The sequence below is a fragment of the Akebia trifoliata genome, chromosome 7 (genome assembly GCF_017979445.1).
Source record: "Akebia trifoliata isolate Shusen 1 chromosome 7, ASM1797944v1, whole genome shotgun sequence".
In the NCBI taxonomy this organism is placed as follows: Eukaryota; Viridiplantae; Streptophyta; class Magnoliopsida; order Ranunculales; family Lardizabalaceae; genus Akebia; species Akebia trifoliata.
In genome coordinates, this window is record NC_141381.1 from 10,512,340 (window position 1) to 10,525,628 (window position 13,289).

The following is a 13,289-nucleotide window of genomic DNA, read 5'->3' on the forward strand; positions in this document are numbered from 1 at the left end:
TTTCAATCGATAATTTATACGAAAATTGAAAAATTATATATAACATGCATTTATTTTAAAATAAAAATACCTTAAATATTATGTAGTATGTAAATAAATGACAAAATAAATCGGTTCTGAATAACCGTAATTTGACTTCAATTCCGATTTCAATTTCTATCGGTTCAATTTCATTTTAGATTATGCTCTAATCGATTCTAATAAAAAGGGATTTGGATTCAGGATTTTCGATTCCAATTCCAGTTCGAATTCGATTAAATGGGTATCCATTAACACCCCTAATTACACGTGACATTTCAAGGTGTTTCAAATTTTGACAGAAATGCATGGAATAAATTGAAAACGCCCCCCACCTGTCTTATAACAAAGAGGTTTCTTCAAAATTTGAAACGGAATGTCGGCTTCAAAGTTGGACCCTTTTTCTTGGATGGAGAAATCACAGCTGTATGAGAGTCCATTGTTTTGCTTTGAAGATTCATTGTTCTATTTTTCATTTGTGAATAAGATATTGCCACGAGTGTTGAAAGATGAGGATCCCAAAAATACCCTCTAATAATTGTCAACGTCACATCTGATTGGGGGATTCTATTTTTTTAATGATCAAACCCGCTTTTTATTTATTTTTTTCTGCAGGAAAAACTGGTCAAGAAACTGAGAAAACTTTGAAATTTTAAAATGTCTTAAAAGTGATTTCGGGGCAAAGTTGAAATTACACATGAACTACAGGAGAAAAGCATCACAGGGGATCTGGGATCTGCTTCCCTGTTTTAAAGGGCCTTGAATGAGAGTAAGTCTTTACGTATAATCGATTTTATTAGGGTTGCAACTTGGGAAGACCAAACCCGAACCTCTTGGTTTCAACCCGAACTTGGGTTAAGTTTGGGCACAATTAGCTAGGGTTTGGGCAATAATAAAAATTGACCGAACCAAACCAGATTGGGTCAGCATGGACATCGGGTGAATTATTTACAATTTTGACTTATTCGGCTTTAGAAACCTTAACATTTTAGAAGAAACAAAAAAAAAAATCATTTACAATTTTGGTAATTTTTTTTGTTTTTTTTGTTTTTTTTGGAAAATCAGACTGGTGCAGCAATTTTACGATCTTTACCATTTTGGCAAAATCACCCTTGTTTTTAATCAAGCAGCTCATAAATCAACTTCACGCTTCTCCATCCTTTATGCGAATAAACTACAGAAACATTCGAATTAGTACAACCGTGTTCAAGAAATAATTTCAAATGAGAAACCAGATTTCATTCTACCTTTCCTTTCAGGCTGTGAAAACAGGAAAGAAAACACATTAACAAGAGAAAACAGTATCCTTAAATCTCTGAACAGGAAGAGAACGGTAGCTCACAAGCACGCCGATAGTTCTCCTAAAAGACATCCCCTCAAAAATCTTTTTTAAAGCAAGTTATTTAACAGAGGGCCTTTTCTCCATGGTGTAAGGGTAGTACTCTTTGCCGTTGTCCATTCTCGTTGTCTGACCACCGATGTCCAAAGCTGCAGAAGTGACGGCCAAAGAGGCTCCAGCTGCGATTGCCATCGGAATGCTCCTTGCTGTAAAAAAAATTGGCCAAAACCCAAATTCAATATATTTGACTACAAAAATTTGTGATTTTAAGAAACAATATCTGGAAGGCAATACAAACCAAGATAATGAATTTCAACGACATGATTTTGGTGTGTCTAACAAATTCATTTCTAGAATCCGAATAAGGGAAAGGATTAGCCAACGAATCCCCCCAACCTCAAGATTCCAGCTCGGTCTAAGAGGATTGCATAATAAGACAAGACATTAAAGTTGATCTGAACTCTCCTTTTGTTAGAGATCTGCACATTAAATACGATATCCTACGGTACTTGTCAAGTTAGGATAAGACATTTTCTGATTAATCTACTCCCAAACACACATTAAATACAATGAGACGCTACTAATCCAGAACAAGAACAAGACATTGTGTTTAGAGAGATTGAAGTCGATGGGTTCTGGGGGAGGAACCCAAAAATATCATTCGTATAATCCCCAAAAAAAATCCCTTACTTTTAATTTTTCTTGTTTGTTTGAAACTTCTCTAATTCTTCTGAGAGTTAAACTGAGCTGAACCCCCCCCCCCCCCCGGGCCAAATAATTGCCAAAACCTCTTTTATCAGGAATAATTCACAAAAGAAGGCTGAACGAATTTAAGAGAGAAACGCATATGGGTCAATAGACAAAGCAGTTGTCATGATATCCAGTGTTATCGAAACTTATCCAAACATTTTCCTAAAAAAATTTGACAATTAAAAGCACAATCTGGTTTAAAATATCGTATCAATTGAATGTTTCGGTTAATAAAAAAACTGATAAGGTGTCAGCCTATTCCGAAACATTCCATGTTTCAGGGTCAATGTTTCATATCGGTCTTGGCCTATACCGATACATTCCAATATTTTGAACCACAAGCACAATAATTATTAACTAGAGGGGGGGGAAGCAAACAAAAAACCTGTTTAAGTAGTTAGAAGAATTATTAAAGAAAAACATAGAAACCAGAAGTCCATACCTTTGAAACCCAAAACAGAAGCCCCAGCAACAAAACCGCCAACAGCACCATTGAAGAAGTCTCTCTTCATCCTGTAGTTCTGCATCAACTGCTCCACACCTATATAAACCCCTCCAATTGCGGCGAAGGTCAGCCCATGATTACCCATCATCTTTAAGGTCCTTAGAAGACCCGGAAGAGCAACATTTCTCTCCACACGAGGCACATCATACCAAGTGGCAAGAACTGTGCCCCAAATAGTCCCAACAGCCAAACCCATAGTAGCACCCTTGAATGTTTTCATGGCCGGGGTATCATCATTCTCCAAATATCTGAGCTCTGAAGGATCCATGGTTCTCGACTAATTTCAAAGTGATCAAAGTATAACCATATGAATAGAATCTTTATTTGCAAGGTAGAAATAAATTTAAAATCAAATTAAGGAAAATGAGTAAAACTAGCCAAATAAATAATTACAGTCAATTTGGGAAATTGATTGAAACTAAATTTTTTTTCATAAGTAAGCATTGAAACTAAAAATAGATTAAGTGAAGAGCTCTGGAGGGACACACTAGAAACTTTCTCCCTTAAATTAAACACCAGCAAAAAAAATTTACACAGGTCAACAAATGTTGCAGTCAGAACATGAATTCAATCCTACCCAACATACTACTCTGCCAAATCAACAATTTCAGATCAATTTAAAGATTTAACATCATTTTACACTGGCCATCAACCTGATACGGCCCTCGATCCAGTTTTTCAACATATAATGCACAAGTGGTGACATATTGCGAACAAAGTAAACACAAAACTAAAAGAATCCAAGGGTCTTTATTCAAAACTATCCAATGAATACCAATATCAATAAAATTCCTAGTAATCAGACACCAATGAATCTGGTGAAACACATAACATGAAAAAAATTCATTCATTAACCATAACTGGAGCAAAGATAACATCAGCATACTGAATCGAAAGACGAATTTCTGCATATTTTATAGCTATGAAAATTTTGAATGGTTACTTAAAAGTTACAACAAGAAATCTCAAATGAAACTCTGACCAAGCGTTCTCTAGTATGCATAATAGTCAATCAGTCACCAAGTTGGGATTTTATAATAAGTCAGAAAGGGCAAATTTGGTAAAATCCGAAAAATATTGAGGAAAAAAAGGAAAAAAAAAAAAATTGAGCTAGAATTAGGGCCATACAACTGTTCCTACTAAGTGGTGTTCTCATATTATATCATCAAATCTCATGTTAAATTACAGTATGAAATCACCAAACCCCATATTAATATCATCTATGCATCAACAAGAAGTAACCACGGCCTACAGCGTATTCAAGGTTCATATTGCCTGAAGTATAAAGAGATTACAATCATGAGTCCAAGTTAGGGTTCAACAATTGGTTATAATCATCAAAATCAATGCATCCTAATTATCTGATGCTTCATCGATAAAATGGTCACCAAGGTAAAAATTTTCTTTTCCTGATTTAATAGTAAAATTTGTGATTTAGTCACTCGTAAAAATCGTGACTTATTGAAAAAGCAGTGATGAAATCAGTGAAGAAAGAAAGTCGCAATCTAGTCATAAATTTCCAATAAGTTGAATAATTTGGTTACAATTGCTAGTACAAACACTCCCTGCAGGACCTTACATTACTAAAATTTAGTCTAACTACGACAACACAATCAAAATTTAAATTTGAATTTTGATCCACACTATCGATTTTGGAGATTCTGGAGCTTCTTTTCTATTGGTGCAAATTGAACATAGAGTATGAACTGTTGTTCTTCAAGGATTTTGTGCTTATATGGCTTGAGCTTCACTCCTTGTGGTTGGCAGTGTTTTCTGCCTCTGTTTTTTCTTTTGTTTTATCTCTATTTTGCTTTCTTGTATTCTTGGAGGACCTTTCATCCTCCTGTTTTGGTTTCAATTAAATTTATACTCATAAAAAATAAACCTCTTTTTTTCTTTTTTTGATAGGCTATGTAGTACCCAATTTTTGCTCTTGCTTCTCTTTCTTTCTTTTTTCTTTCTATTTTTTTATTAGGAAGAATGCAGGGTCGCAGTTCTCTTACACAACATACTAAATAGTATCATTAGAGAGGATGCCAGGGGCAAAGCTATGTTAGACTGTAATGCTTTATCTTATTAATTTAGTCGGTTAGAGGTCCACTTAAACCCCCAATTACCCTCCAAAAAAAACACCATACAAAATATTAACTATATCAGATGGTGGGGATAATAGATGTTACAAAAAAGAACTCTTCAAATACATCTTTCCTAGCAATCCAATCTGAAAAGTTCACTCCAGACTCTTTAAATTTCATTTGCCATCCCAAGGTTGAGGTCTACATTTCGTTGCACTCCACTAATAGTTTGGGAAATTTCATAGATTTTTATATGTTATGCACCAAGAAACCAATCCTGAATTCCCCTAAATAATTACTTTTTCAAGCCCAAATTGACAAAGAAGATGGATGATTGACCATGTTAGACCTCGCAATGTAAACAAGTAGTGAACCAGTTAATCACCTCCTCATTCATTGCCATCTAACATCCCTGGTATGGTCCAATTTCTTCAGTATCCGTCCACTTCTGATCATTATTTTAGGCAACCCACGACTTTAAGGGGAGTATTTTGTAGAATTTGAACTTGTTTGCGACAAATACAACACCATTGGAAGTAACTTAGCTATAGGTTCATTTTTTTTTTCTTCATGTTATTTTGTCATTATTAAAGTTCTCATGTTCTTCTGGTCCAAGATTTTTCAAAGAATTCTGATATCTTTTCTTCAAGAATTATACTTTTAGATGGGAGTCAGTAATGTTGCTACACATAGATGCTTTTGGTGAATTGGTTAGGTTTGAACAAATGCCTTCACCACCCAATCCACCATCTCTAACTTCTAACGTGCCTCCGAGACCCACTTCCAACCTCTTTATATTATACAATCTCCCATATCAACAGACCAAAAGGAAGTCCTCCCATATGCATCATCTTTAATATAGGCTTGGAGTTTACCATAGACTTCAGGAATAACTTTGGATCCCATCTCATCCCTCTTTGAAGGATTTGGGGAAAAAAAGGGGCTTCGGCCACTGCAAGAGATGAGAGCTCAATCTATTGAGAATTTGGCCCGGTAGATGTGTTAAGAATCAGATCGAGTCCAACCCGATTCAAACGGTTGGACTCGGGGCCGGAGCCAAGGGTATAGGGCTGACAATGGGTCGGGTGTGGGTCGGATGAAGCTATATCTATATCATTATCCAACTCTATATCTGGTTATCCGCATCCAACTTTTTACCCACTTTTGCTAAGGATATCCATATCCAACTATTTATCTAATTTTTTAAAGGATATCCGTTTCTGATTTGTGCCCAAATTTCAAATGGATATCCAAGTCGGGTATATATGCCTCATTGTGAAGATGATAGAAAAAACCTTAATTATGGATTATACATATATTTTATAATGAATTTACCGTATTAAATTCAAATACCGGATAGAACACATCACTATCTGACCCTAAAAATATCCAGATAAATTTATACGAATTCATACTCGAATAAAAAAAATAGTACCCATACCTGAATAACTCTGGTAGGATGAGTCAGTTAAATGGATATTATCTAACCCATTGCTAGCCCTACAAAGGTAGGTTTTATATGAGAGATTCACATAAAATGACCTAAATGTCCATGTCTTTAACATCTATTCAAAACCTCATGATTTTTCTCCCACAAAATCTGGCATTTCCAAGTTGTTAATTTCTAAGATAAATTATTCAAAACAAATTTTAAACTATTCAATCTTATCTTCAAACCATCATATTCAATGTCTTGTAGTAAATCTTTGTTTTTTTAACACAAAAATCCATTTTTCTACTTCTCCTAAATCATATCTTCTTAAGATTTGAAGGTTGTTAAAGATAAAACCTTATGATTGAAGACAAGATTATCCTAGAAATCCGTCATCTTCAAGTTTATCCCAGAATCAAAACCTAAATAAAACTTTGATTCCAAGAACCCATCTGGCAGCCATTCAAATTTAAATTCCTCTTTAAAATCGAATCCAATTGGATTTCGAAGAATCCATATGAAACTCTTCCCACTTTGCTGTAACTTTTTTGCTAATTCCTTCATTTGTGCGATTGGGATGTTGTTCTAAGATCCAAATGAGACGTAAAGAAACGATTTTGATGGGTTTAGGTTAAGCCATTCGGTGCACGTTAGCGGTGACAACCCAGGTTCCTACCCTCCTCTATAGTACTCTTGAGCTGAAACTGGAAGCAAAGGCCCAATTGCGCAAACAGATTTTCCAAAAAATTTCTCCCAATTTTTCGATCACTTCGACTATGTTCCAGAGACTACCGTCGGACTGTTTATAGTACAAAGCTTGTTTAACAAACAGAGATGATGGATTGTTTGGGTTTGAAGCTTTCATATTGCTGGACAGTTGGAATCGATGATTTGTGACGTTTGGGAGATCAGGTAAAGTTAACACATCGGCGCATGTTAGCTTATGTAGGAAATGAGTCCAAATGGAGTTGTAGATGGACATAGCGTAAGGTCCAAAACTGTAAAGAGGCATGTGTCGTGATCCAAAGCTGTGTGACATCAACTGTGAAACCTAAGAACATATCGGATATAATACAGATGGGAGGACATCCACCGTTAGATTGAGTGATCTGAGAGATCAAACAGTGGAAAGAAGGTTTGAGGTGGGCCTCTGAGTTATGATAGAAGGTTGAGATTGTTGATTGGTTTGTAAGGGTGTCGATGTTTTGTATAGTTTCCAGGAAAGGGAGTTGTGCAAAATTAATGGTGGAGTAGGAGATGAAACATGGGCGTAGGTTAAAGATGTTAACGAGGGTGCTCACGATAGTGATAGGGTTCTTTACGCCAAGAATCGGGTAAGGTCAAGGAAAGGGTTGGTGTGGCCTTGCGCCATGAATAGAAAGAGAACCACTACTTTAGGCTTCTCCATCTGACTTTTGTTTATCATACATCGATGTTTCGATGGGTTGTGAGGGTTTAAAAGAGGGAGTAGTTAGGGCACGATGACGAAATAGATGAGCGGGGTTGAACTGGAATTTGTAATTTGTGCCGAATTGGGGCCCACATTGTCTGCCTATAAAGGGCCAAGTGAGTCACGCTCTCACCTTTAGTATGGGTGAAGTCCAATTAGCCTTACTAAGTTAGTAAGGATTTCATCTTTACTAAGAATTCTTGGACTCACCTTGGCGTATAAAAATTAAAATTAAAATAAATGTCGGAGACCTTACAATTTTCTAAATTAAAGAATAATTGAAGTGACCTCAAGCTAGAACCTCATATCGCAATTCATGACGTGAAAGTGGATAGGAACCATAGATGCTTTTCCACGCATATTTTGATGAAAAGTATCTACGGTTCCTATACACCTTCATGTTATGAAGTGCAATATGAGGTTCTAGCTTGAGGACACTCTAGCATGACTATATCCGAAAGCGCCTAAAATCAAAGTTTGGCCTACACATCTAAAATGGGGACCCATTGATTGGGATGGACCTCATATGATTTGGACTTGGACTATCACAAATAAAACTCATGATCTAAACAAATCTAGGTGATCCACATTAAATATTGGGCCTTAAACTTAAATAAATGACTTTGACCCATCAATAATCCATAGAGTCCTCAAAATTAAAATTGGACGAAGTTAACCTTTATACCAACTAATCAAAACTCATTAAGTCGAGGTATAGTTGAAAAATTAAATTATCACAAGTCTATAAATACCAAAGTCTCCCTCATTGGTAAGAGACCGAGATCACTTTATCTTAGAAGATAAAAGCTCTCTCTCTATAAGTTCTCAAATCCTCCTCTAGAGATAAAATAAGGTTCTTCAAGAGATACTTAGACTCTAATTAAAGAGAAGATCAAGTCCTAAAGTCCTTTCCCGAAAGTCAAGAAATCATTCTCAGTCGATCAAGCGCAGAACCCAAATAGAAGGAAATCTATAGAAAACCTCGACAGAAATCAAACATCCCAACCATTCTTCTGCAAATCAAAAAGTCTACTTCTTAGTTGATCAATCGTAAAGTCTAAAGATAAGAAATCTACAACATATTTTTGTATTTGATTGTTAATAAGAGGAAAACGCTCTCTAAAACAAATGTACTGAGATTTGTACTCCTATTTTTATCAAATCAATAAAAATTATTTTCAATCTTGTTTCTTGTATCTCGAGGTAGATCATGAAATTTGTTGTTGACAACATAATCTGATGCTTCAAGGTTGTAAAGGACAAAATTTTATGAATTTTAATTTTAAGTTTGAAAGTAATGTGGAAGTTCGGTACTCGTCCGTTTTCGAAACCTTGAATCAACCTTTAAAGGATTTTTATTTTTTTTATTTGAGTTGTTTGATGAAATTTAGAGGACTATATTGTAGGATTGTTGATGTGATAATTCATTTGAGCAAAACAACCCTTAGTAAGGCTTAAAATCTTACACTGTTAATAAGGTAAGTGTTTCACTTTCTATATCGGCCAAGTAAGACCACAACCCTCTATGTTTCTTGGTCTAGCTCAGATTAGAAAAAAGTACCTTTTTTTTTAATCCAAGACTTTAAAATTAAATTTGAATGGTAAAAAAAAAAAATCATTTTTAATTTATATTTATCCTATTATGGTTTTTTGTTTTTTGTTTTTTGTTTTCTTTTTTTTTTTTTTTTTTTTGTTTTTTGTTTTTTGTTTTTTTGTTTTTTTGGAAGCCATGTGAAGATGAGGTTAAGGAATTTTCCTCAATAAGAAAAGTGTGTATCCAAATAAAAGAAAAGAAATATGGATTGGATGGTGTCATTGTAAGAGCATCTCCATTTGAGATTTCTATGTTAGAACACCGTTTTTTTTTATTTTTTTTATTTTTTTTATTTTTTTTCAGAGAATGAAGAGTGCTTTTAGATCATCACCAGGGTTTGAGTTGAGCTTGGGTTGTGGATTCTACTACTTAGGTTGAGCCAGGGTTTACCCTCCAACCCACTGAGGTTGCAATCCTAAGAATAAGGGGGCATGTCATCAGTTTCAAAGTACATGAGGTATATGTAATATTGATCAAAATGTGAAAGGGTATCTTTAAAAAATTGAGAAAATTTAATTGGAATAGGTGAGGCATGTCATCAGTTTGTAAACACAAAAATATCTTTAAATGATCCAAATTTGAAAGGTATCTTTACAACTTTGGATTTTTTTGATGAAATTGGCCAGAGGGGCATATTATTAATTTGAAATTAAAACAAAGGGGGTTCTTTAATATTCATCAAACTATTGAGGGATCACTCTAGATTTTTCGACCGAGTTGTCCCCTCTTGAGTCTCGCCTACATTTGTAGGGCTAGCAATGGGTTGGATAATATCAACTTAATCAACTCATCCTACCAAAGTTATTCAAGCATACGTACAATTTTTTTATACGATTATAAATTCGGATAAATTTATCTGTAATTATTTTATCCAGATATTTTTAAGGTCAGATAGCAATGTGTCTTATCCTGTATCTGAATTTAATACGATAAATTCATAATAAAATATATGTATAACCCATAATTAAGGTTTTTTCCATCATCTTCACAATGAGGCATATATACCCGACTTGAATATCCATTTGAAATTTGAGTACAAATTAAATACGGATATCCTTTAAAAAATTAGATAAATAGTCGAATATGGATATCCTTAGCAAAAGTGGGTAAAAAGTTGGATGCGGATAACCGGATATAGAGTTGGATAAGGATATGGATATAGCTTCCTCCGACCCACACCCGGCCCATTATCAGCTCTACACCCTTGGCTCCGGCCTTGAGAACAACTGCTTGAATCAGGTTAGACCCAATTGGGTTCTTAACACATCTATCAAGCAAAATTCTCAATAGATCGAGCTCTCATCTCTTGTAGTGGCCAAAGCCCTTTTTTCCCCCAAATCCTTCAAAAGCGCTCTCTTTTCGATCTTCTGGTTTTCTCTGTAAGTTTATGGATTTTTTTAAAAAAATTTAATCTATTTTTCTTTTTAAGACTTCTTCTTGTTTTGATCGTTGGTGATTTTTACTATTTAAGTTGTTAATGCCTTAGGATTTCGTGTTTTAGTTGCAAAAGTGTTCTTTGATTCAAAATTTATTAGCTATTTTCTATCGAAGAATCAATTAAGGTTTTAGTGTTAGGGTAACAACTTGAGATGAAATGGGATCAGTTGATAGGTTCAGGGATCAAAGAAGCAAATAAACAGGTTGACTCACTTAGTAGGTGAGTCAAACAACCTCCTTGGGATATGCTATATTTCATAGAAGTTGCTTGGGCTTCCTAGAGCCACTTAAATTGTTATATAATTTCAAATAAATAATCCTAATGGAAAACAAAAAAATTATTCTAATTGTGAAAAATCATCTAAATTAAGAGTAGAATCCTAATAACCATGCCAATTGTGAAGAATTCTAATAATCGGATGCTCAATTTCACAAATGGGTTGCACATACAACTTACCCAATTTTCGAGCTCTTAATGTGTTCATGAACTCCCGTGAGGTGGATTCAAAAGGGTTTGAAGTTATGATGTTAGTAGTTGAAAACAAGTGTCTTGAGAACTACTCAAGGAGTTTCTGTAGCACACGACCCAATGAGTGGTATCGATGGGTTTCCTTAGCTGAGTATTAATATAACACCAATACACATTTAGCCACAGGTCTAACACCATTTGAGGCAAGATATGGGGTGCCTCCTCCCCGTTTACTATCTTATATCAGAGGTACCACTAAGGTGCAGGTTGTGGAGCAGGTCCTGAAAAGCAGGGATCAGATCCTATAAATCCTCAAGGAGAACCTTCAAAAAGCTCAACAGAAGATGAAACAATTGGCGGATAGGCATCGAACAGAGCGCTCCTTTGAAATAGGTGATTGGGTCTTCCTCTGCCTCCAACCTTATCGCCAACGATCCCTAGCTTTACAAAAGACTCTTAAATAATCACCAAGGCACTTTGGGCCCTTCCAAATTATTAGAGAAATAGGACTGGTGGCCTATCATTTGAAGCTTCCCGAAGTAGCAAAGATTCTTCCCATATTCCATATCTCGTGTTTGAAGAGAAATTTGGGAAACAATGTCCAAGTACAACCGACTCTACCCATTGTAAATGATGATGGAATCGTTCAGCCTAAACCAGATAAGATTTTAGACCGGCGTATGATAAAAAGGGGGAACCAAGCTGCTACTGAAGTCTTGATCAAGTGGCAAGGATTGGAGGAAGACGATGCCACATGGGAGTCCTACTACAAGTTGTGTGAACAATTCCCTGACATAAACCTTGAGGACAGGGTTTTTTTTTCCGAGGGGTAAGGCATGTTACATGCAAGTTGGATCTGGTGCTTCAGGGTGTATGGAAATGTGACGGTTTTATTCAGTTAGGTAGTTAAAGGTTGTGGGTTTCTGTAGAGAAATTAGTGGTCAGTTGCATAGGTTGTGGTCTAGGAGTTATGTAGTTAGTGGGTTGTAATGTTGGTTTAGTTGTTAGTAGGAAGTGCAGGAATGGTGTATTTAATCTGTTTCTGTGAATGTAAAAAAGCAAGTTGTTTTTCTCCAGAGTAAAATCTATCTAAGGAGGCAGGTTACCCTCGAAGTAACCATCTTTTTATTTCCAAATTGCTGAAAGTAGCAAGACACACAACAGAAACAAGGCAATGAACAAAATTTCATTAAAAGAAACTTTTTATTCAAGCTATGAAAAAGGAAACCCTAGATTTAAAGAAAAAGACCATGAATTAGAACTTCAAAACGCGAACTTTCAGCCAAGAAAACAAGGAGACGAACAAAATTTAATTAAAAGAAACTCGAAATTCAAACTATGAAAATGAAACCTTAGATAGATAGATTGAAATAGTATAAAAAACAAGAAAGACGAGATCAAATTTCGAAATGAAAATTCTGAAAGAAGGTTAGAAGAATAGATCTACCTGTGTGCGTAAGAAATCGAGAGAGATATATTATGAGGGGCTGGAACAGATCACTCTTTTGACCTTACTTTCTCCTCTTCTGTCTCGTGTTGGGGACTTGGGGTGGTTCCCTAGTTTCCCCTCTCTTTCTTCTCGACTTAAATACGAGAGATAAATGGAATGCTTGAATGATTTTTAAACTCGGTTTCGCGTCTCGTCTCGTTCAGCCCAGATACCGAGTTAACTCGGACGATACGTCTTGTCTCATTCGATACTGAGACAATGGTTTTTAACCATTTAAAAAATCTGAAAATTTCTGAAAAAATTCAAAAATGATTCCCTATTAAATTGGATGAAGAAGATGAAGTTTCCCCCTAAAATCTTACTTTTTTTGTTCACTTGGTTTAAAAGATGAAAAAAATTGATTTTGATGAAAGAATATAAAGGTGAAAACTTTTAACTCGTTTGTCTCGTTTAACTCGGACAAGATTTTGAAAATCTTGTCTAATACATATCATTTGTCTCGCAATTTATTTATTGTTGTTAGGTATCGTTTGTCACGGACGAGATTTTGAAAAATCCCGTTTGAGACGTCTTGCTTATCTTACGATACGTGGATGTATCAAATAAGTTTGTGAGTTGGTATCATTCAACCCTGATACTGAGTTAACTTAGGCGATACATCTCAGTCTCAGACGAGTTTTAAAACCATGTGCTTGATGCGCGCTCTGATTCTTCTAGAATTATAGTTGTGAAACCTAGTGACGACTCGGGGGAGTTGAAATGGACGTTAA

At 35.4% G+C, this 13,289-nt stretch overlaps 1 protein-coding gene and 1 pseudogene across 3 annotated transcripts; both read right to left on the bottom strand.

Moving 5' to 3' along the window:
• Positions 1–1,152: 1,152 nt before the first annotated feature.
• On the bottom strand, positions 1,153–12,675 carry OEP16-3 (Mitochondrial import inner membrane translocase subunit Tim17/Tim22/Tim23 family protein). 3 transcript variants are annotated; one of them, XM_086447370.1, is made up of 3 exons: positions 12,517–12,675; positions 2,550–2,889; positions 1,153–1,563 (listed from the first exon to the last, which is right to left on the bottom strand). In XM_086447370.1, exons 2-3 carry the CDS (start codon positions 2,878–2,880, stop codon positions 1,418–1,420), a joined length of 477 nt encoding a protein of 158 aa, XP_086303496.1. In that variant the 5' UTR covers positions 2,881–2,889; positions 12,517–12,675; the 3' UTR covers positions 1,153–1,417. The 3 variants fall into 3 exon arrangements, with proteins under 3 accessions (XP_086303496.1, XP_086303498.1, XP_086303497.1); XM_086447372.1 differs by having other exon boundaries at positions 2,550–2,867; positions 12,517–12,668; XM_086447371.1 differs by having other exon boundaries at positions 2,550–2,930; positions 12,517–12,656.
• LOC147398210 (UDP-glycosyltransferase 92A1-like) lies at positions 2,938–12,510 on the bottom strand (annotated as a pseudogene).
• Positions 12,676–13,289: the final 614 nt, after the last annotated feature.